Source organism: Dermacentor andersoni, chromosome 1, assembly GCF_023375885.2.
Source record: "Dermacentor andersoni chromosome 1, qqDerAnde1_hic_scaffold, whole genome shotgun sequence".
Taxonomy (NCBI): Eukaryota; Metazoa; Arthropoda; class Arachnida; order Ixodida; family Ixodidae; genus Dermacentor; species Dermacentor andersoni.
The window spans coordinates 268,635,111-268,655,981 of NC_092814.1; the positions used below are offsets into that span (position 1 = coordinate 268,635,111).

A 20,871-nucleotide genomic window follows, 5' to 3' on the forward strand; every position below is an offset into this window, starting at 1 on the left:
AGTTCTGTGTCACTCAAGGAATTTTGCAACGGCACTCAGGGAAAACCTGGAAAACTCGGGGAATTTTGAAATGCCAACTTGGTAGACACCCTGTAAAGCTTAGAGAAATAATAAAACACACAAATCGAATGTCTGCATGTTTTTGTTTTACTTCGCACTGCAGCAAGAGAGATGTACTTACGTTTTGTCTGCTTGTTCCTTCGTCGTGCATTTGTGTGCACAGACACCGAAACTATGTAATTTTCTACCGTGTTCCAGGGCGGGATCATGCTCTGTGATCCGCTTGTGTCTGCCTCAGTATTTGTGTGCACTGACTTATACTGCTAGTCAGGTGTCCTCGTGTGCTGCGCGAAACGAGACAATCACAACACCTTGTGCGTGATGCCGTCAGCAGAAGTGCGCTGCGCTGCAGAAAAGCGTGCAGAAAACAAAAATGAAGGAGGGGCCTGTGACGTATGCATCACGCGATCCTCGAGGTCTGGTATAGGAGAACGCAGGGAAGGAATTTTGATTGTGGTGGCTAGACGGTGCAAATAGAGAGAGTGTCTCGCTTGACAGTGGAGCTCACCTCCTGAAATCATGGGTTCGCAGTACTGAAATATTTCTCTCTCGGCTATTAATGAGCCGATTTGAATTTTTTTTGCGGCAGAACGCTCCCTAGAGGACACGTAGCAACTTCCAGCATATAAGCAAATTTTGCTGTGGGGCCTGGTGAGGGGCCCTTTAAAGTTAGCTCTTGTCTTGGAAACTGCCTTAAAGCACATGTAAGCCATACTGCATAAACATTAAATGAAGATTACGTACTTGCACAATTTGTATTGTAGGGTATCTTTGGTCTGGTCTGCAGCCATTTGGCTAGGTATGCTCTTAGCATGGCTGTAACTTGAATACATGTGAGAGCTGAAGCTGTGGCCATTAACTCACCTGTTTTATGCAACTATGGGTAGTTGATCAGTGCCTCTCTATAATTTCAGGAATTTTGGAAAAAGCTTGGTGACATGGGTTTCATGGGTGTGACCGTCCCAGGTATGTTTTACATGCCATAGTGCTTCTCTGGCTATGTGTCTTTTAAGCTGCAGAGTTTTCTCAAAGTAACTTTCTAAACAATTGGTTGAACTGAACATAAATGTATGCATATATTCATTCATGAATGCGCGCATTTGCAAAAGAATGTAGTGTGACGAATTTCTTGAGGTTGTGGAAAATATTTTATTCATTTCAAGTTTGTATTCAGGAAAGTTTTACAGTTCTGCCAGTACATGACTAAGCACAGTTTGAATGACATTGGAGCTAAATGCAAAATAATGTATGCCTGGCTTTGTGCCTAGCCCAAAAGCACAGTGAGCAACAGTAGTATGAGTATACAAATGACATATACTTAATATAATGAAGTCATCAGGACTAAAAAAAAATCTTAACTGTTATATTACTTGTATCTGTACTCTAGCTGAAGTTCACCATTTCGCATCTTTGTAACTTGGATAAAATTTTTCCAAGCCCAATTGGTTCATCCTCTTTCAAAAGGCCACAAATTTGTTGTTTATTCAAACTCTCATAATGTTTCTGTTGCTCTGAAGTGCTAAATTAATGTTGTCTGTACATTGTTTTTTTGTGGTCTTGCCACAGTTGTCTCAAGCCATTCAAGAACTGTGTTGTCAGGTTCTAGACAAAAGGGATTTTACTTTTAAAGCGAATAAAAAAAATGCATAGTGAGAAAAGTAAGGCACTGCTCAACTAACATTGGTACCAGGCAGAATGCATGTAGGCAAACGAGTAAGGTTGTTGTGCGCTCCTTCTGGGAATTTAAAGCTAATTTATACCAGAATATTGTGCGTTTGAAGATATATTATTGATGTGAGCAAAAAATAATACTAAATCAACTTTTCACTAATGTAAAACAATCAAACTTATGAAATGCAAAACTGATACCTTGAACTTTGGGTTTCACACAGCACAGTGAAGGCTACAAACTATAATGTAACTTTTGTATGGCACAAGGTAAAATAATAATTCTTCTTGCAATTGATAGAGTGCATGGATTATCATTAAAATAAAAATAAATGATGTCATTTTGGAAGAACCTTGGTGTTTAAAGAGTGGGATCATACCTTAATATCTTGCCTGCTTACTTCCCAAGTCTACACTGTAACACAGAATGTTTAAAATGCAGGCTGTTTGATTGTTCCTATTGGGTATCTAGTCTTTGTTTCTCTTTGGCTAGTATAGTTGTCATAGGCTTCGAAGTTCACACGTCTATTACCATTCTGATTGGTACAGAAATTTGCTCGTTTGCAGCAAATGTACTTAATGAAAAGCTAGTCAAAGTGCACATTTAAAGTTAGCCTTTTGAGCACTGAAAAAAAAGCTAAGAAAATTTGGAAAATTTCAATATTTACAATAGTTAAATATTTGTGACTATTAGTGCATGTATGATAGAGCATATTCTTGAACATTTAAGTGCTTAGTTCAGAAATAATCATGTTTAGCACTAGAAAGTCAACTTCACTGTACAATGTTTGTTGCCTATATGTTTCTGACAGCAGTTTGTCAACTCAGTACAAGTGTCTGTCACTTCATAGACATTGTCGGTGTTAACTTAAAGGTAATACGATTGTCACGCTGGCACTTTTAGTCAGGATTGATCGTGATCGGGCTCGACTGTGATCTAAAGTGCCCATGTGACACCAGTATGAAACTATGCTCTTCAAGCTATTCATCATTTGAAATTTGCCATGGAAATAGCAGATATTACTCCACGTTTCATGTGCACAATTCATGAGATCACACTAAGCCTTAGTTGTCTTGTAACATTACACTGACAAGGCTCTGGTTGAGGCTTACTGTTAAAAAAAACAATGAATGTATATATTTCCTCTGCGACGAGGTTTATTGTCGTTCACAACGTTGTGGAGTTAACGCTAGGTATCTCAAGGCACTGCAAGGGCTGTCCGTAGAATGGGGCTCGCTCGCGATCATGGCACGGTCCTTCGTCTTCCTCTTTAGTCGACACATACAGGGGCGCGTCTGCTTCATTACAATGCCCCGGGAGCGAAGCGTAGCCATCCTGGCGACTCGGGGCGCGGAGAAGATGAGCGGGTCGTAATGCGATTTCAGGTGATTGACATGTACTGTCTCTCGCCCACGACGACGCAGGTCTAGTGACACTGTGAGCGGCTCGACGATGTAGTTGACTGGGGAAGTGTCCTCAATGATACGGTATGGACCGTGATAACACTTCAGGAGTTTGGAAGAAAGGCCAGGAATGTGGGCTGGTATCCAAAGCCACACAAGCGAACCAGGAGCAAAGTCGTGCAGTGGTTGATGAGTACAGTCATGTTTTGTCCTTTGATGTTTTTGAGTCTCACTAGTCAGGGCACGTGCCAGCTGATGGCAATCTTCAGCATATTTGGCGACTTCGGAAAGCGGAGTATACCCTGTAGCGTCAGGTTGGTATGGCAGTATGGTGTCCAAGGGGCACGAAGGCTCACGGCCATACACAAAGAAAAAGGGGGAAAAGCGCCGGTGGTTGCTTGTGTTGCGGTGTTGTATGCGAACGTAACAAAGGGGAGTATGGTGTCCCAGTTGGAGTGGTCGGATGAAATATACATCCGCAACATGTCACCAAGTCTGCGATTGAACCGCTCAGTCAGACCGTTGGTTTGGGGATGGTACGCGGTCGATTTGCGGTGAATTATCCTGCACTCAGCGAGGAGAGCTTGGATGCCCTCCGACAGGAAGACATGGCCCCTATCACTCAGTAGTTCTCGGGGAGCACCGTGGCGAAGAAAATAAAATTGCGAAGGATGAAAAAAACCAACGTCATGGGCGGTCGCTACTGGCAGAGCTGCAGTCTCAGCGTAGCGAGTAAGGTGATCTACGCCGACAATAATCCACCGATTTCCACACCCGCTGCATGGAAGCGGGCTGTAGAGGTAGATGCCGACACGGTCGAACGGATGAGACAGGCTTGGTAGCGGCTGCAACAGTACTGTGAAACGCTGGGTAGGTGTCTTGCCTTGTTGGCATGTAGTACAAGACTGAATGTACTTTTGCACAAAGTTGTACATGCCTTACCAATAATAGTGCTGATGCAACCTTGTGTAAGTTTTGAGGACGCCGACATGAGTGCTTAGAGGATCAGCGTGAAAAGATGCGCAGATGTCAGGGCGCATATGACGAGGTATAGCAAGGAGCCATTTCCGACCGTCAGGCATGTAGTTGCGGCGATATAGAATGTTGTCCCGCACGGAAAAGTAGGTTGCTTGACGATGCAGTGCTCATGTTGAAGGGACATCAGACGGAGCGGCAAGGTAGTCAAGTAACATTACAAGTGTTGGGTCCTTGCGCTGCTCTGTGAGCATATCAGTGATGGTTAAGGGTGACAGGGTGGACGAGGAAGCTGACAAAGACGCCAAATCAGGCGTCAGTGGGGAGCGAGAGAGTGCATCAGCGTCGGAGTGCTTGCGTCCCAAGCGTCCCGATGGGGCTTTGAAGGAAGAAAGCCAACAAAGGGCATGGTGGTCAGTAACCACTGCGAAAGAACGGCCGTAAAGGTATGGGTGAAACTTGCTTAGTGCCCAGATGATTGCTAGGCACTCCTGTTTTGTGACGAAGTAATTTAATTCTGCTTTCTTTAAAGTGCGGCTCACATAAGCGACGACATATTCATCATAGCCAGCTTTCCGTTGCGCTAAGACTGCTCCAAGGCCAACTCCACTGGCGTCAGTATGAACTTCCGTGGGAGCATCAGGGTCGTAGTGGCGAAGAATCGGTGGTGAGGTCAACAAGTGGCGCAACTGCTGAAATGCTGCATTACATTCAGGGGACCACGCCGCTATGCCATTACTGGCGGAAAGTAAACTTGTCAAGGGCGCCATGATGGATGCCCTTGACAAGCATTCGTTACACCCGATGGCCTCATAGAGGCCATCGGGTGTAACGAATGCGGTTTTCGGACGGTCAGGTTCGGCCATTGGAACTTGCCAGTACCCCGAGCATAGCTCCAAGGAACTGAAATACTCTGCACCTTGGCAGTGGATAAACGTCTTTTCTCGTTATCTTGTTTAGGTATCTGTAGTTGCCACAAAAGCGAATGGAGCCATCTTTTTTTTCTTACTAATACGACAGGTGAAGACCAAGGACTTTGAGAGGGACGGATGACTGTACGTTTGAGCATGTCGTCCACTTGCTCCGTGATGATTCGGCGCTCTTCGGTGGAGACATGATACGGGCGCTGTCGCAAGGGGGAGTGGGAACCTGTGTCGATGGTGTGAAAAATACCGGTGGCACCGCCCAATGACGTCTGATGACATTCGAAAGAAGAGTGAAACTTGTGAAAGAGAGCGAGAGGTTGGCAGCGATGAGATGGGGAAGGAGCAGGGTCGATGGCGTTGTCAAAACCCACTGAAGGTGATGAGTCTGAGACCGAAGCGATGGCATCAACGTAACAGAGGGAGCCGGTAGGAACATCGAGATCGTCAACGTAGTTGACCGCCTGGAAGTATCCTATGGTCTCTCCACGCAGTAGGCTGATCGGGTACTGGTAGTAGGTGGTGACCAGCATCACAGTTGACCCAGATGTTATAGTGAGCACGGCAAATGGAAGAACAATGCCCTTGCGCTGAGCAAACACATCGGACGGCGTGAACACTACAGTGGCGTCAGATGCGGCACCAGACGACAGGACAACAGCCATCGATGACTCAGGGGGTATGGTTGTGTCAGCATCAACAGTGAGTTTGTTGGCAAAGTGATGAGAGCTGGTCAGCAGTGATTCACATAGTGGTAAAAGCGACACTTCTGCACATGAATAGTCAATGACAGCATGATGATGTGACTGACAGGAAGTCCCAACCAAGGATGAGGTCGTGAGAGCACGATGGTAGCACGAAACACTCGATTATGTATAGAATGTCGTCGATGACGACACGGGCCGTGCATACAGCTGGAGGGTGAATTCGCTGCGCGCTGGCAGTGGCGAGCACCAGGCCAGAGGGAGCTGTAGTCACTTTTCGTAGCTTGTGACGAAGGTTCTCATGAATGACGGAAACGGCTGCTCCAGTATCGACTAGTGCCACTCTGGGTACTCCCTCTACAAAAACGGTAATAACATTTTGCGGCGAAGATTGAGTTCTTGAGAACGTCGATGTATTTGCAGTTCTTGCCTCAGGAACTGCACCAGTCAGTTTCCCTCTTCAGTGGGATCTCGACAACGCAGGGGCGAAATCGAACGCCACCGAGGGGAAGGGGAACGCCGAGTTTCCGAACGGCGATCACTGTCAAGACGACGCGGTGAAAATGGAGGCGTGGCGGCGTATTGTGGTGCGTAGCTGGCCGTGTCAAAGGTGGTGCACGTAGTTGGGGCGCGGTGGCGACATAAGCACGCCACATGGCCAGCAATGCTGCCGGCGAAGCAGATAGGCCTGTTGTCTTGAGTGCGCCACGTCACGATGGGACGAAAAAATTGTGGTGACAGTCGGGCAACTGGAAATGAAGCCGAGTGCACGGGCGATGAAAAAGAAGCTATCGGCGCAGGTGGCCGTGCAACCACGGCTGCATAACTGAGCGGCAGCGACGTAGGGTGAGTGGCAGAGTTGGTATGGGACAGCGGCACACTCATAGGATTGGGTGGGGGGGGTTGTAGGAGCTGTAGGAAGTGCTTTAGATATCTGAGTCTGGATGGCTTGCTGCAGCGTTAGAGGCAAAGCTGCCGTAGGTGCGTCGCTGTAAGACAGTAGCAGGAGCTGCCTGGCCACCTCTTCACGAATAAAATCTTTGATATGCTGCGAGAGGGTCGAATTGGTCATGTCGGCAGAAACCGCGATGCTAGAGATAGAATCGGCACGCTGAATGTTCTGGCGGGCGATGGAATGTTGGCGGCGCAGCTCGTCGAAGCTCTGGCAGAGGTTAATGAGGACGGATACGCTAGTTGGGCTTTTGGCCAGCAACATCTGGAATGCGCTGTCCTCAGTGCCCTTGAGGATATGCTTGATCTTGTCATCCTCTGACATGCTTGGATTTACCCGCTTGCACAAATCTAGAGCATCCTCGATGTAGCTGGAGAATGTCTCTCCAGGCTGCTGTGCGCGCTGGCATAGACACTGTTCAGCGCATAGCTTACACACAGCTGGGCGGTCAAGCACTTTGGCAAAAAAAGTCGTCTTAAACGCGAACCAGCTTGTAAAACCGGATTCGTGGTTAAAGAACCAAAGTTTGGCTACGTTGGCGAGGTAGAAAGGCACGTTGGTCAGCTTAGACTGGTCATCCCATTTGTTATGGGCACTTACACATTCGTAAGATGACAGCCAGTCTTCCATGTCGTGTTCTGCGGTCCCACTGAAAATGGGTAAGTCGTGTTAACGAGGGACGCCGGCGCAGATGAGTGGCAGCCGGTGGTGCAGGCAACGAGGTGGCGGGACCAGGCGTAGTGCAGGGTGATCTTGTTGGCAGGGTTCGAGTACGGAGCTCCAGGACGAGGTGAAGGATCTCAGCAACCTCCACCAAATGCGATAAGGTTTATTGTTGTTCACAACGTTGTGGAATTAACGCTAGGTACCTCAAGGCACTACAAGGGCTGTCCGTAGAATGGGGCTCGCTCGCAATCACGGCACGGTCCTTCGTCTTCCTCTTCAGTCGGCACATACACAGAGGCGCATCTGCTTCACTACACCTCATTTTTTTCTTACAACTTAGAAGACCAAAACACTGCACAAGCAGAATGCCTATTTTACAGCAAAGCTGTAAGCCTAAGCTGTAAGTTGGTCGGGACTTTTAGTGGGCTTGTGCTTACCCAAGAACAGTACCACCACCTAGCGTCCATGGCCACTCAGACAGACCTTAAATGGTAGCTGGAAAAGGGCTTTGTCTTTGAGTTTCTGCGTAAATGAATTATGTTTTCTCATGAATATTCGAATTACAATCCGCTATATCATGTCTGCAGCTTGTGTGTAAGTCATACTTTATGAATTTCCTGACACAAGCTACTTTGAAAAATTCAATTAGTTCAATAAGGCACTTAGGCTTGGCGGAGGGCCTAGAAGAATGAGGATGTATGCTGCATTTCTGCTCGCGTGTGTGCGTTTGGGATGTACGTTGCTTGTTGGTGTGCTTGTCTAATATTGGCAAGAGCTTCACTGTACATGCACTTTCACAGGGTGGAATGGAGGTGGATTTCCTCTTTTGTTACACCTGTTTACACGGGGAGGTTTGAAGTCGCTTTTAAAGTGATACAAAGTCCTGGCAGTATATGGCCAGGAGGAATGAGTTGCTTCATACCACTTACCTGGTTATCACTTCATAATCTTTACCTCCGTTCATTGCAGTGGAGTATGGTGGCCTTGGTGCAGGTTACTTGGACCACTGCATCATCAATGAAGAACTTAGCCGTGCTTGTGCTGCTATTGCACTCAGTTATGGTGCCCACTCCAACCTGTGCATCAATCAGATCTATCGTAATGGCACCGAGGAACAGAAAAAGAAGTATCTTCCAAAGGTCAGCACCATTCCCAGTGACAATATATAAACCTTTTTATCAAGTGAGGAGGAAAGGTCTGGCAACCATAGTGGGGTGAGCCCTTCCTCCTTTGTGGCTTGTGGGTGCCAACGCGGTGCTGCTTGAATGTGTTGCCATCGCGTGGAATGGAGTGATTTGGAGATGTCTTAACTCATTCAATGAAATAGCTATCCAATGTCTGTTTACACGAGATCATGGAGGAACCACCGTGTTTCTTTTGATGCAGCAATAACTACAGAAAGTAGAAACCCTTGGCTGCGCAAATGTGCAGCATGTATCATCATCTATGGTGTGTTGTGTGGTTGAAAATCATTTAGTTTCCCACAATATTGACAATTTACGGGGATGTTAGGAGTATATAAAGACTGTATTTACAATATATATACGGGATGAGTCAGCGTAGACAAGATGGCTGACGACCAACAACACGCAGCAGCTAGCATCTCCGATCTTCTTCTTCCTCTCTCTTCCTTCATCCTTCCGTAACAGGACCCCCGGGTGGCGAAGCGCCGTCATGGCGCATGGCAGGCGAAAAATTGCGAGCGAAGTATGGCTACAGCCGCGAAACGTGCACGAAGTCAACAGGCGTCTGACTTGAGGATGCATCAAAGTGTAGCAGCGAAATCTCGTAGTTTACGTCGTTAACTTGGTGGAGGACTTCATAAGGCCCCATGTAGCGAGACAGAAGCTTCTGGGAGAGGCCAACCCGACGACATGGTGACTAGAGCAGCACCCAAGCACCTGGTGCGAACTTAACAATGCGATGGCAGCGGTCGTAACACTCTTTTTGTATATGCTGCGAGGCTAGTAGACGAGATCGGGCGACTTGACGTGCCATGTGAGCGCGATCGATGACTTCACGAGCGTACTCAGTTGCGACACTTAGCACAGAAGGGAGGATAGTGTCAAATGGCAGTGTGGGGTCGCGACCATACAAGAGATAGAAGGGTGAATATCCTGACATGTCATGTCGGGACGAGCTATACGCGAATGTCACGTATGCGAGCATGGCCTCCCAGTTGCGGTGATTGTTGGAGACGTACATTGACAGCATCTCTGTGATTGTTCGGTTGAGACACTCCGTAAGACCGTTCGTTTGTGGGTGGTAGGCGGTGGACAGCTTGTGCTCAGTGGCACAAGAGCGGAGGAGGTCATCAACAACTCGAGATAAGAAGGAGCGGCCGCGGTCTGTAAGTAACTTTCGAGGTGCACCGTGGTGGAGAATGATGTCGGGGAGGAGAAAATCAGCGATGTCAGTTGCGCAACTAGTCGGCAACGCCTTTGTTATCGTGTAGCGTGTCGCGTAATCAGTAGCGACGGCGATGCACTTGTTCCCTCTACTCGTCGGAAAAGGGCCAAGCAGGTCAAGGCCTACACGAAAGAACGGTTCAGAGGGAACTTCAATGGGATGGAGTCGTCCAACAGGTGCCAGGGGTGGTTTCTTCTGGCGCTGACACAATTCGCAAGTTGCGACATAACGACGCACAGAGCGGTAGAGACCTGGCCAGAAGAACCGGCGTCGTACGCAGTCGTATGTACGCAAAACTCCAAGGTGTCCCGCCGTCGGTGCATCGTGAAGTTGTTCGAGAATGACGGATCGCAGGTGACAAGGAAGGACAAGGAGCAACTCGGGGCCGTCAGGGTTGATATTGCAGCGGTAGAGGATGCCGTCATGCAGCACGAACATGTGGTACGTGCCGTCGTTGCGGCCAGATTGCACTTCGGCGATGATGGACTGTAAGGATGCATCACGATGTTGTTCAGCGCGCATGTCGGTCATGTCAGTCAAAGCCATCACGCAGGTCGCCGGATCATGTGCAACGAAATCGGGAGGATTCACGGGGTGACGCAAGAGGCAGTCAGTGTCCTTGCGGAGGTGTCCAGTCTTTTAATCGACGCTAAATGAAAATTTCTGGAGCCGCAAAGCCCAGCGACCAAGCCGTCTAGTCGGGTCTCGTAGGGAAGATAGCCAGCAGAATGCGTGGTGGTCTGTGACGACCGAAAACGTGGCCGTACAAATATGGCCGGAACTTGGCGACAGCCCAAACTGAAGCCAAGCACTCCTGCTCAGTGATAGAGTAATTTCTTTCAGTAGGTGACAGCGGGCACCTGGCGTAAGCGATCACGCACTCGGTACCATTCTGGTGTTGGGCAAGAACAGTGCCGATGCTATAGCCGCTTGCGTCAGTGTGGACTTCAGTCGGTGCAGACGGATCAAAGTGGGCAAGGATGGGAGGGGTGGTCAGAAACCCGATGAGAGCAGCGAACGCATGAGCCTGCTCCGGGCCCCATGAGAATGGCGTGTTCCTCTTTAAAAGATCTGTCTAAGGCCGAGCAATGTCAGCGAAGTTTTTGACAAAATGGCGAAAGTAAGAACACAGGCCAACGAAGCAGCGCACGTCAGAAGCAGAACGTGGCACAGGGAAACTGCGTACGGTGCAAACTTTTTCCGGATCTGGTTTTACACCGGATGCGTCAACGAGGTGTCCCAACACGGTAATCTGACGGCGAACGAATTAACACTTTGTGGAGTTCAGTTGAAGGCCGGCTTTTCGGAAGACCGCAAGAATTGCTGCAAGTCGAGTAAGGTGGCTGCTGAACGTTGCAGAAAAAACAATAACGTCGTCAAGGTAACAAAGACAGGTGGTCCATTTGTAGCCCCGCAGAAGAGAGTCCATCATACGTTCAAATGTCGCAGGAGCATTGCCTAGGCCAAAGGGCATAACTTTGAACTGATATAAACCATCTGGCGTGATGAAGGCAGGCTTCTCGCGGTCCATTTCATCAACGGAAATCTGTCAGTAGCCGGATCGAAGATCGATGGACAAGAAGTATTTAGCTAACCATGCAAGCAGTCCGAGGCGTCATCAATGCATAGTAGTGGGTAGACGTCTTTTCACGTGATCTTGTTTAAGTGGCGATAATTGACGCAAAAATGCCAGGTACCATCTTTCTTTTTCACAAGGACGACAGGCGAAGCCCAAGGGCTGGCGGATGGCTCTATGACCCCTTTGCGGTGCATTTTGTCCACTTCTGATTGGATGACTTGACGTTCAGCATGCGATACACGATAGGGACGCCGACGAATAGGATTTGTATCTCCAGTGTTTATACGGTGGTGAACAACAGACGTTTGGCCTAAAGGCCTGTCACCGAAATCAAAGATGTCACTGTACGATTCAAGCAGGAGGCGTATGTCCGTGGCCTATGCAGAGGTAAGGTCAGGTACAATCATTTTCGCAAAGTCATCCGTTAAGGAACCAGTGCTGTCAGCTGCAATTGGCGTTAATAAGCCACTCTCGGCATTCGGACTCTCAACGTCAAATTCGAAATCACTAGAAACGCTGGCGAAGAAAATGCCGGCAGGAAGCACTTGAGGGCACAGGCTGAAATTCAGAAGTGGTAGAGTGACATTGTTATTAGTAACCGTGACCAACATATGTGGAAGAGCAACATTCCGGTTCAAAAGCACGTCGATGATGGGGCGAAGCACACATTCACCGTCAGGAACATGTGGCTGAGCGGTCAAAGTGACGTAAGTAACTGCCTCGGGTGACAGACGCATATCTTGAAGCGAGCACAAGCATGGTGAGGCGGGTACTCGGAGCGTCGGCGAGTTGAGGCAGTTCTAACTGAAGAATGCCGGTTGCGCAGTCGATGAGAGCAGAATGAGTGGACAAAAAGTCCAATCCAAGGATAACGTCGTGAGGACATTTGTCGATCACAGCAAAGAGAACAGAAGTAGGCGACCGGCTATACTTATGCGCGCAACACACATTAGTACACGCAGTACATGAAGCACTCGGGCAGCTACTGAAGTGAGGACTTTCTTCAAACGTCTACGTAGGCTAGCATTCATCACAGATACGTGGGCTCCAGTGTCGACGAGTGCTTGGACAGGTACGCCGTCTATTTTAACGTCAATTAAGCTTCTCCTTGTGGGCACAGACAGAGGATCTGCTGCAGTAGTCGGCAATGCAGCACCATCTCCGAGGGCTGCCTTTCCTAGTTTTCCGAAGGGGTGCGGCCAAAAGCCACTGGGGACGAAAGGCGACCTGGCTGTGGCCAACAGGAAGATGAGTGACGTGTTTGCGGTGAACAAGACTGGTGTCCGCACGGTGATGGTGAGCGGCTGTACCACGTGTTCTGAGCAGAGTTGTCGGCGCTTTTAAACTCGGCGGTGGGCGAAATGTTGCGGGTATTTCCATCAACAGGGCTCAAGTTGGTCGGTGTGCTAGGTGTTGAGGGCCACGAGTTGCGACAGTATCGGGTGACATGCCCAATGCGGCGACAAGTGAAACATATCGGCTGATCGTCCGCAGTTCTCCACTCAGTCGGGTTGCGATAACGTAAAGAGAAGCGTCGGGGTGGAGCGAAAATAGTAGGAGGGCATTCGTTAGCTCTGAGATTGGTGACAGCACACGCAGACTGTAAACCAATGTTTTCAAGTTCCTGGTGAACGATGGCTTATACCAGGGGAACTGAAAATGTGGTACCATCAGAGGTACGCGAACAGAAAGCTGCGGTTGCCATCGCATCCAGTTCACGTCGAACGATTCGCACCACATCCTCTGATGGCGATGCATGCTGCTGTGCGGGTTGATCTTCACATGTAGACGTTGCGGCAGTATTGGGAAGTCTGGCAAATGTTTGCAAGATGCGTCGGCTTTTGGCCCGCTCGAATTGTTGGCACTCTTTAATGATTGCGTCAACTGTAGAGCAGCTCTTGCACAGGAGCAGATTAAACGCGTCATCAGCATTGCCCTTAAGCACGTGCCCGACCTTCTCAGATTCTGGCATGTCATGATCGGCTTTACGACAAAGTGCCAGCACGTCCTGGATCTACGAAACATTGGACTCCATGGGGGATTGGGCACGGGAGGCCAGTTCCTGCTTTGCGGCAATTTTATGGCCGGCTAGTTTGCCAAACAACTCTGTCAATTTATCTTTGCATTGGTCCCAGCTAGTTAGCTCCTCTTCGTGGTATTCGTACCACACCTTTGCCATGCCTCTTACGTAGAACAACACATTAGCTAGTATAAGCGTAGGGTGCCATCTGTTGATTCCACTCATGCGTTCATACATGGCCACCCACTCTTCTACGTCGGCGCCATCGGTCCCGCAGAAAGTTCCAGGATCCTTGGGTCGCACAATGACAACCGAAGGTGACAGCGACGTAGCCGGCGACGGTGACGCTGGAGGCGGGTAACGATGTTGATCCCGCGTGCTCACCATCATTCATGGTGCGGACTGTGATGCGGCGTCCACTGCGGAACTCCGTTTCCAGCCATGGTACCCCGCACCTCTCACCGATATATTACGGGGATGTTAGGAGTATATAAAGACTATTTACAATATATATACAGGATGAGTCTGCGTAGACAAGGTGGCTGACCACCAACAACACGCAGCAGCCAGTGTCTCCGATCTTCTTCCTCTCTCTTCCTTCATCCTTTCGTAACAATATTACCTAGAGGGAATTCTGGCACCACCGTCTATGGGAGTTTCTTAATGGGTGCTTTGCCATCATGGGAATGACGGTATACATGGGTGTATGAGGCTTGTGTTGGCTGGTGTTGATCGAGGCTTCGCCTAAATCGTGCATATTTGGCTGCACAGATAATGCATTCTTAAAATAAAATCTTCATCAAAGGTTTTCATTTAGCTGTGTTACATCTTTCAGGAAAGTTTACTCGCCTTCAATGCATAATCAAGCAAAGAAAAGCAAGAACAGACAACAAACTGTCGCAATGCAAGCCCGTACCTTGTGGTCTGTCCTCCAACTTTAGTGGACTGCTGATACTTTTTATGTTTTATATACCGTATTTACTCGATTATAACACGCCCTCGATTGTAACGCGCACCCGTTTTTCATGACCTAAAGAAAGAAAAGTCCTTTACAGTACCGTGCACCTCATTCTTTCTTACAGAAATACAGCTTTATCTCATTTGGAAAACACAGATTTACTCCCAATGCACTAAAGTTGCAATAAATAAAAAAAAAGTCACAGTGTCGCCTGAAAGGCGAAGTATCGATTATGATAGCAAATTATGGACAGCTATGCATAAAGTAAGGAAAATAGTTTTATCGGCAGTATATGCTTTTAAACATTTGCTTACTAACTAAATTAACAAGCATGGTGTCACGCGCGCACAAGTAAACATGAACACGTCTCACTGAATGACCGTGGAAACTCTTTATCAAAACGCTGAAGTGAAGAAGTACTGTAGCAGAAGCAGGCGAATTGACCTTTGTGCGGCCTCTCGCTTCGATGGGAACTAAGCGACAAGAACTCAGCGCGGTGTAACTAGATGCGTAGAATCTTGTCTCCGCCGCCGATCGCTTTCAAGATAGGGGCCGTACGGCCATGCTGTACATAGCAGCCGCTGGTGTACAACGCATCTCCTGTTTGCGCCAGTCCTGCACGCAAGTTTCGGGAACTCCGAACGTCCGTGATGCGGCCCGATTTCCGTCCGTCTCTGCACACGTGATCATTTTCATTCCGTGATTTTTCATTCCGGCATCGTGTAGAACTCGGCATGTCTTTGCAGTCGGCACTTTGATGCTGATAGAGCAAACGCAGAAAACGGGAAGACTGACGGTGCACTAACCTAGGCCAAAGGAAGCATTGCCTAAGCACACGTACTACAGCACATGGCGAAAGCTACGGCAGCTAGGCTTGAAGCACATACGAGGTGGCCATTTTGAAATGCTGATGGCGATATGGTAACGCAGATTTAGGGTTGTACTCGATTCTAACACGTACGCAATTTTTGGACCCGTTTTATCGGAAAAAAGTGTACGTTAGATTCAAGTAAATACGGTAATTGTACATCCAAGCAGAAGAACTCATGATCGAATAAAACACATTGTTTTGTGATAATAAAGTTAAAATTGCTTTTGACGTGCTGATTTAATAGAAAGTGAACCATTGTGCCAGACAGAATGGTGCTAGTCAGGCGTGCTTTCAAATTGTCCTGGCTTTCTAAGAATGATGCTCATCAGGATCCATCATATTTCCACATACCCATGCATACAGCAGTGTCGCAGCGCCAGTTTTCTCTCTAGGTAATATTGTGAGAAAATGGATCTTGCAAACTATTCCAGCCATTGGTTCCCACTCGGAAAACAGCAGTGGTGTCTATGAATTTATTTATTCTATAATATTTACAGCATGGGGGGGGGGGAATAGAAAGAACTGCACCATCATATGGCTTGGTGTGGCAACTGAAATAACTGTACTCATGCAACTCAATGCAAACTAAACAAAGGCTAACTCAATGCAAACCCAAAATATCTAAGCACCAATCATGAGCATACTTGTGTCAGCCACCAGTATCATTCTCGCGCACTTGAAATTTACAGTGAAATACATTTGGCTTCCCGTATGAGGCCGATGGTATGACTCAACACAGCAGTCACTGTGATTGGCAAAGTGACATATGATACAGCAAATTAGTTCTGCGGAATTCTGCAAAGTGAAGTGTCCTTGTGCTTAGCATTGTCGATTAATTCACCCTCGTGCTGCAATCTTCTAGCCTCCTGGTTAGCTCAGATGCCAGACTGACTGCCCCAGAAAACCGTTGGTCCCGGGTGTGAATCCTTGACCAGGACTCATTCTTCTTGAACTACAAAGCTTTGTTTCTGAGAAACCTGTGTGTGTTTCCTTCGTAGCTTCATGCTACATATGGGTGGATGTCAATTTTTCATTTTATGAACCTATGATATGTAAGCTTGTGCTTTAGCATCGATGTTTTGCCATGTAAAGCAATAATAACCAATGGACACTGCATTAAAAAAAATGTGACAGCTCTTAGTGGTGACATGATTCCCCCAGACCAGGTGGGTGCGTCTGGGAGAATGGTCTGAGTAACATAATTTTTTTTTCCCTTGCAGCTTGTATGGCATGCTGTTATTACTAACCAAAACTATTTTATTCAGGTGCAAACCACGTCTAACGAAGTAGTCGAGCAATGTATGTACAAGTAATAGCTTGAATGCTTGCCCTATGAAACAGCAGAACAGCACCCCTCCTGTTATGGTTGTCTCGTACGTTTCTTGAACTGCTCAGGCTAAACAGCAGCCTAGATGAACTACAGTGTGAATGTTTCAATAAGGGCACATTCGTGAGATTAATGTTTATAAATAGACATGTGATCTCCAAGGCTGATGGTACAGGTTAAAACAAATGTGCACATGTCAAACGGGGTGCTCTGTCCTCCTCACTGGCAGCAGAAATTCTGGCCATGTCGAGTTGAATCACTTCAGTAAGCCTTGCAGAATAATTTCCAACGTAGAAGATATCATGTCATACTGAGTAGACTGCACCAGCCCAAACACAACCACCAGCAATTGCTGCCGAGCGTACACCTCGTGCTATACAACATGGAGCATTCACTCAAACCAGCGAGGCAGTGAAACCAGCCTGCTCGTAATTGGTGCCACTGCATACACAATATAGTGGCACACTGGAAGAAACAGTCTATACAGTGGTTATTTCTGTAGTAATGCACCCTGTTAGCTTTCTCACTGGTACTATTTCAGGCATTCTTGAATTGTAGGCCTTCTCTGTTACCTCTATCTCACATTGACTGTATCTGAGTGTGGGGATGTTTAGTGTTTCCATTGAAGGAGCTATTCCTGAGCTCTCAGATGGTAGAAAAGAATGTAGGCACTAAAACTGTTGTAAATGTCATAGCTAATCAACAAAACAACTTTAATATGAGAAAGGTGTCAAATGAACATGTTTGGGTCCTGATCTGCAGTATTTTGATGACTCAGTTTGATGCTATTGTGAATTGAGTTAGGCAGGTTAATCTGGTCCTGCTTATTATTCTGCTTACAATATCCCCTTCAGGTGCTGTGTGTGCAATTGTGCATGCCAAACCAACTAGCCTGCCAACGTGTTCTAACCAAGTTCACTTCTTCCATTGTTTTCCACAATGCTTAACATCAGGTGTATTTTTCAATGGCTGGATAGGTGCTTTCCAAGGATGCCAAATGTGAAGTTGTTGATGTTCTGATACCTGATGTTCTTATAGAGTTCTTGCTTGGAGTCCACATTCTGTAACCTTGACAAAACTCACTGGAGAGCCAATAATTTTTAATCTATTCTGCAGCTGTATGCTTTTCATGATTCTGAAAATGCAAGAAATGAGGCGAAACTAAATTTTCAATGGACAGAATTAATTGCTGCCTGAAGGGGAGACGCAGAAATGCCTCATAGTCTATAATGGCCGAAAGCCATAATGAAAAATTGGTGGCTGCTTTGCTTGCTAATTCCTGTAGGTTTGTCAGTTTTCAAATGAAGTCTTTTTAGTAAAACTGGTATTTTGTTTTTGTGTGTGGCCAAATTTACAATCTACCTTTTGCATGACTGGAGTGTGCATGTGCTGTAATCTAGCAGCAAGTACAGGAACTATTTTGGCAAGCATTGGTGACTTGTAGAGAAGATGATGCGCAAGGCATGGGGAGCCTGCAACAGCATGGCCTAGACGAGAAGTTAATGCGAGTGCAATGGCAGTGTTGTGCTGCTTACGCCAGTGTTTTGGAACAAATCCTTGCAGGTCAGAATTGCTTTCAGTTACATTCGTGAAACCTGAAAAGCAATGCCGCGGGGCATTGCCAAATGACAGCATGAAAATGGGTGCTGAAGAATATGTCACGATTACTGTTCACTGAGGTTAACCAAATATAGAATGCTGCAGGTGTACCAGCATGATTCGTTGGAAGGCAATGCCTTCTAGTTCGGTTTGCTATGCTGCATCGAACAGATGGCAGACATGCAACACTTAAAAATTTGTATAACACTCATTAATTCCTTGTAGTACCAAGGCCTGTAGTGTAAAGCTGTGAAACATACTCAGGGGCTAGAAGTAGAGTCGAACATTCACACTGTAATACAAGTAGCATGGCATATTCCACTGCTCTGTTTCATGCGAGGCCCTGCATAGGCACATTTGTGCTGGTTTCTCTGGAGTCATCTGCCAGAAGAGCGAGGGCGCCCATTAGTTGATTGCGATAGCAAGGCTTAGAGTTGCGCTTAAGCACTTTGGATGGTGTTTTAACAATACGCAGAGGTAACATGTTGGCGCGACTCATCATTCGGTGCAACTGCTGCTGCATAGCAGAAGCAGCATCCTGCTAGATACCAGGTGCCTCACAATGCTGGCATAATGGGGAACGCCAGCAGTGGCGTTACAGGCGTTGCACCTTGATGGTGTAAGCTATGAGACCGCTGGAAAACCGTCGGCATTTGCCAGTGCCCTCTGAAAGGATTTGATAGTTTTGGCTTTACCTTTACTGTCCATTCTCCTCAGGCCACTGTATTCACCACTGTGTGGTATGCACACAGCAGCTGTTCAGCAGGAATGCAAATGTGTGTGTGCACAAACATCATGCCAGCAGTGGAAGGCAGAATGCTGCCCTGGCTCTGTTGCAGAGCCGATTGAGCAGACTGTGACAGTGTATCCACTTGACTCCTTCATTTTTGCAACCAAACGCTTTGCATTTCTTTGGAGGCTTTCAAACTGCCAACGCCCGGGCTGCACACACACCATTGCTGCCCTGGCAGCACATCATCAGTGGTGCTGCCACTGGTGCGAATGTGCTTTGAATGTCCATATAATTGAACAAGATGATCATTGTAGTGGACTCATGATAGATGCTTGCACTACACTCCTTAAAAATGTGGTCAGTTTTATTCACATGAGCAGGCAAAATACAGCAGAGCACTCTTATATTACACTATCATCAATGTTGCAATGGCAGCATGTTTGCAGGCAGCATTATTTAATGGCAAGAATTTCTGCAGAAAATTTCGTATCAAGGCTGAATGAAAAACTGAAATAGGCTTGGTGCAGGTAACATTTTTTGAACTTTTGGTCCTTGGTCCTTATGTCTCCTAGCCTCATTTATGTTCTGAACTTCAGACCCTTGATACACTTGCCTGTTCAGTCAAAGCTTTTAGCTTGATTGTAGAATTGATGTTGTAGGAGAGACAAAATCCTAACCTGGAAGCTTCTTTTGATTCAAAACAAAATTGATTACAATAATTAATGCACATAAAAGCACTTCAGCTCTTCTTGCAGTGTGTGTGCCTGCCATTTTGGTGGCTCAGTGCCTGCCCTTTTGTTTCTCACACTGTCCTGATGCTGCAGTGCAAAAGGTGGATTTGGTTGTATAGACTTTAAGGCTATATTGAACTTGTTAAATACACTTGTGTAGCAATTTTCAATGTTTAAGGGCAGTAATTCACGTGATGTGCTTTGCTTTGCAGCTGATAAGTGGAGAGTATGTGGGATCACTAGCCATGAGTGAAGCTGGTTCTGGATCTGATGTGGCATCTATGAGTCTCACTGCTGTGAGGGATGGTAAGCACATATTGTTTGCCTTACCTGTGGCTTAGTCTCCATTATTGCAAGTCTGGCTGTGCTTATTCATGCTTCAAATCTTTAATTGGCAGACTAATCCTCAGAAAGTACACATCTTAGGCATGTATGAATAGTGTATCTTGAGTTCAAGGCCAATTCAAAGTGAATAGTGATTTGGGATGAATATTTTCTAATTGAATATTGAATAGCTGTTCACAAAATTGGGTGCAAACTCGTATGCTTAGGAATTACTGCATAGTGGAAATAATGACTTGTTCTGTGGAAGAGTGAGACCAACATGTAGTGCAGTAGAACTTGTTAACTAAATGTCAAAGATACAGTAAGGTTAATGGATAGCAAGGCGTGGTGCACCTGCCATTGTGCATGTAGTAAATTAATGAGAACAGAAAAGTAAAACAATGCACAAATTTAAAATGTAGGCTACTGCACTGAATAGGGGAAGTGTAAACAGAAGATGGTGCCGTACCAATTTTTTGTTTTGATTAGGCATCTTGTTTAATTGGTATAAATAATGCACTGAAGTGGTTTCGTCTTGTGCAGACTGTGTCAGCTACTCATTAGAAAGAGGATGTGCACATGCTTTAGGGCGACCGAACTCGCTACAAAATGTGGTGCTCCTTTCTGGTAACCATGTGTTTGTTGACCAGAAACATTTTGTTATTGTTTTTTTATTTTGAGGAAAGTTGTAAATTTCTCACCTTGCACGCCGCTGCAGTGAGCTATAACGATGTCACCAGTGGCTGTGGCAGACCACGCCGTCTTTATGTAAGCACTGGCCTTCATCGATGGCATACAAGCTGCTTGATCAAGACCTACTTCAGAATTGCTAGTGCTCAAACTGAGCATACTGTTCTTTACGTAGCATTTTTTAAGCGCCAAGCCATGATGTGCCTCACATACAGTCGCAGTTGTAGAATGCAGGTAACTCCAAGTGGTTTCTGGCATTCCAGCATCGCAAAGTACGG

The 20,871-nt window shown here is 46.7% G+C and overlaps 1 protein-coding gene across 1 annotated transcript in view; it reads left to right on the forward strand.

The window, feature by feature from the left end:
• LOC126547711 (isovaleryl-CoA dehydrogenase, mitochondrial) overlaps window positions 1–20,871 on the forward strand; it is an 84,821-nt gene that overhangs the window by 18,790 nt on the left and 45,160 nt on the right. Inside the window, exons 3-5 of the mRNA XM_050195667.3 lie at window positions 975–1,026; window positions 8,322–8,491; window positions 19,792–19,885. Of these exons, the coding sequence (XP_050051624.1) occupies window positions 975–1,026; window positions 8,322–8,491; window positions 19,792–19,885 (316 nt within the window). The remainder of the gene's footprint in view (window positions 1–974; window positions 1,027–8,321; window positions 8,492–19,791; window positions 19,886–20,871) is intronic.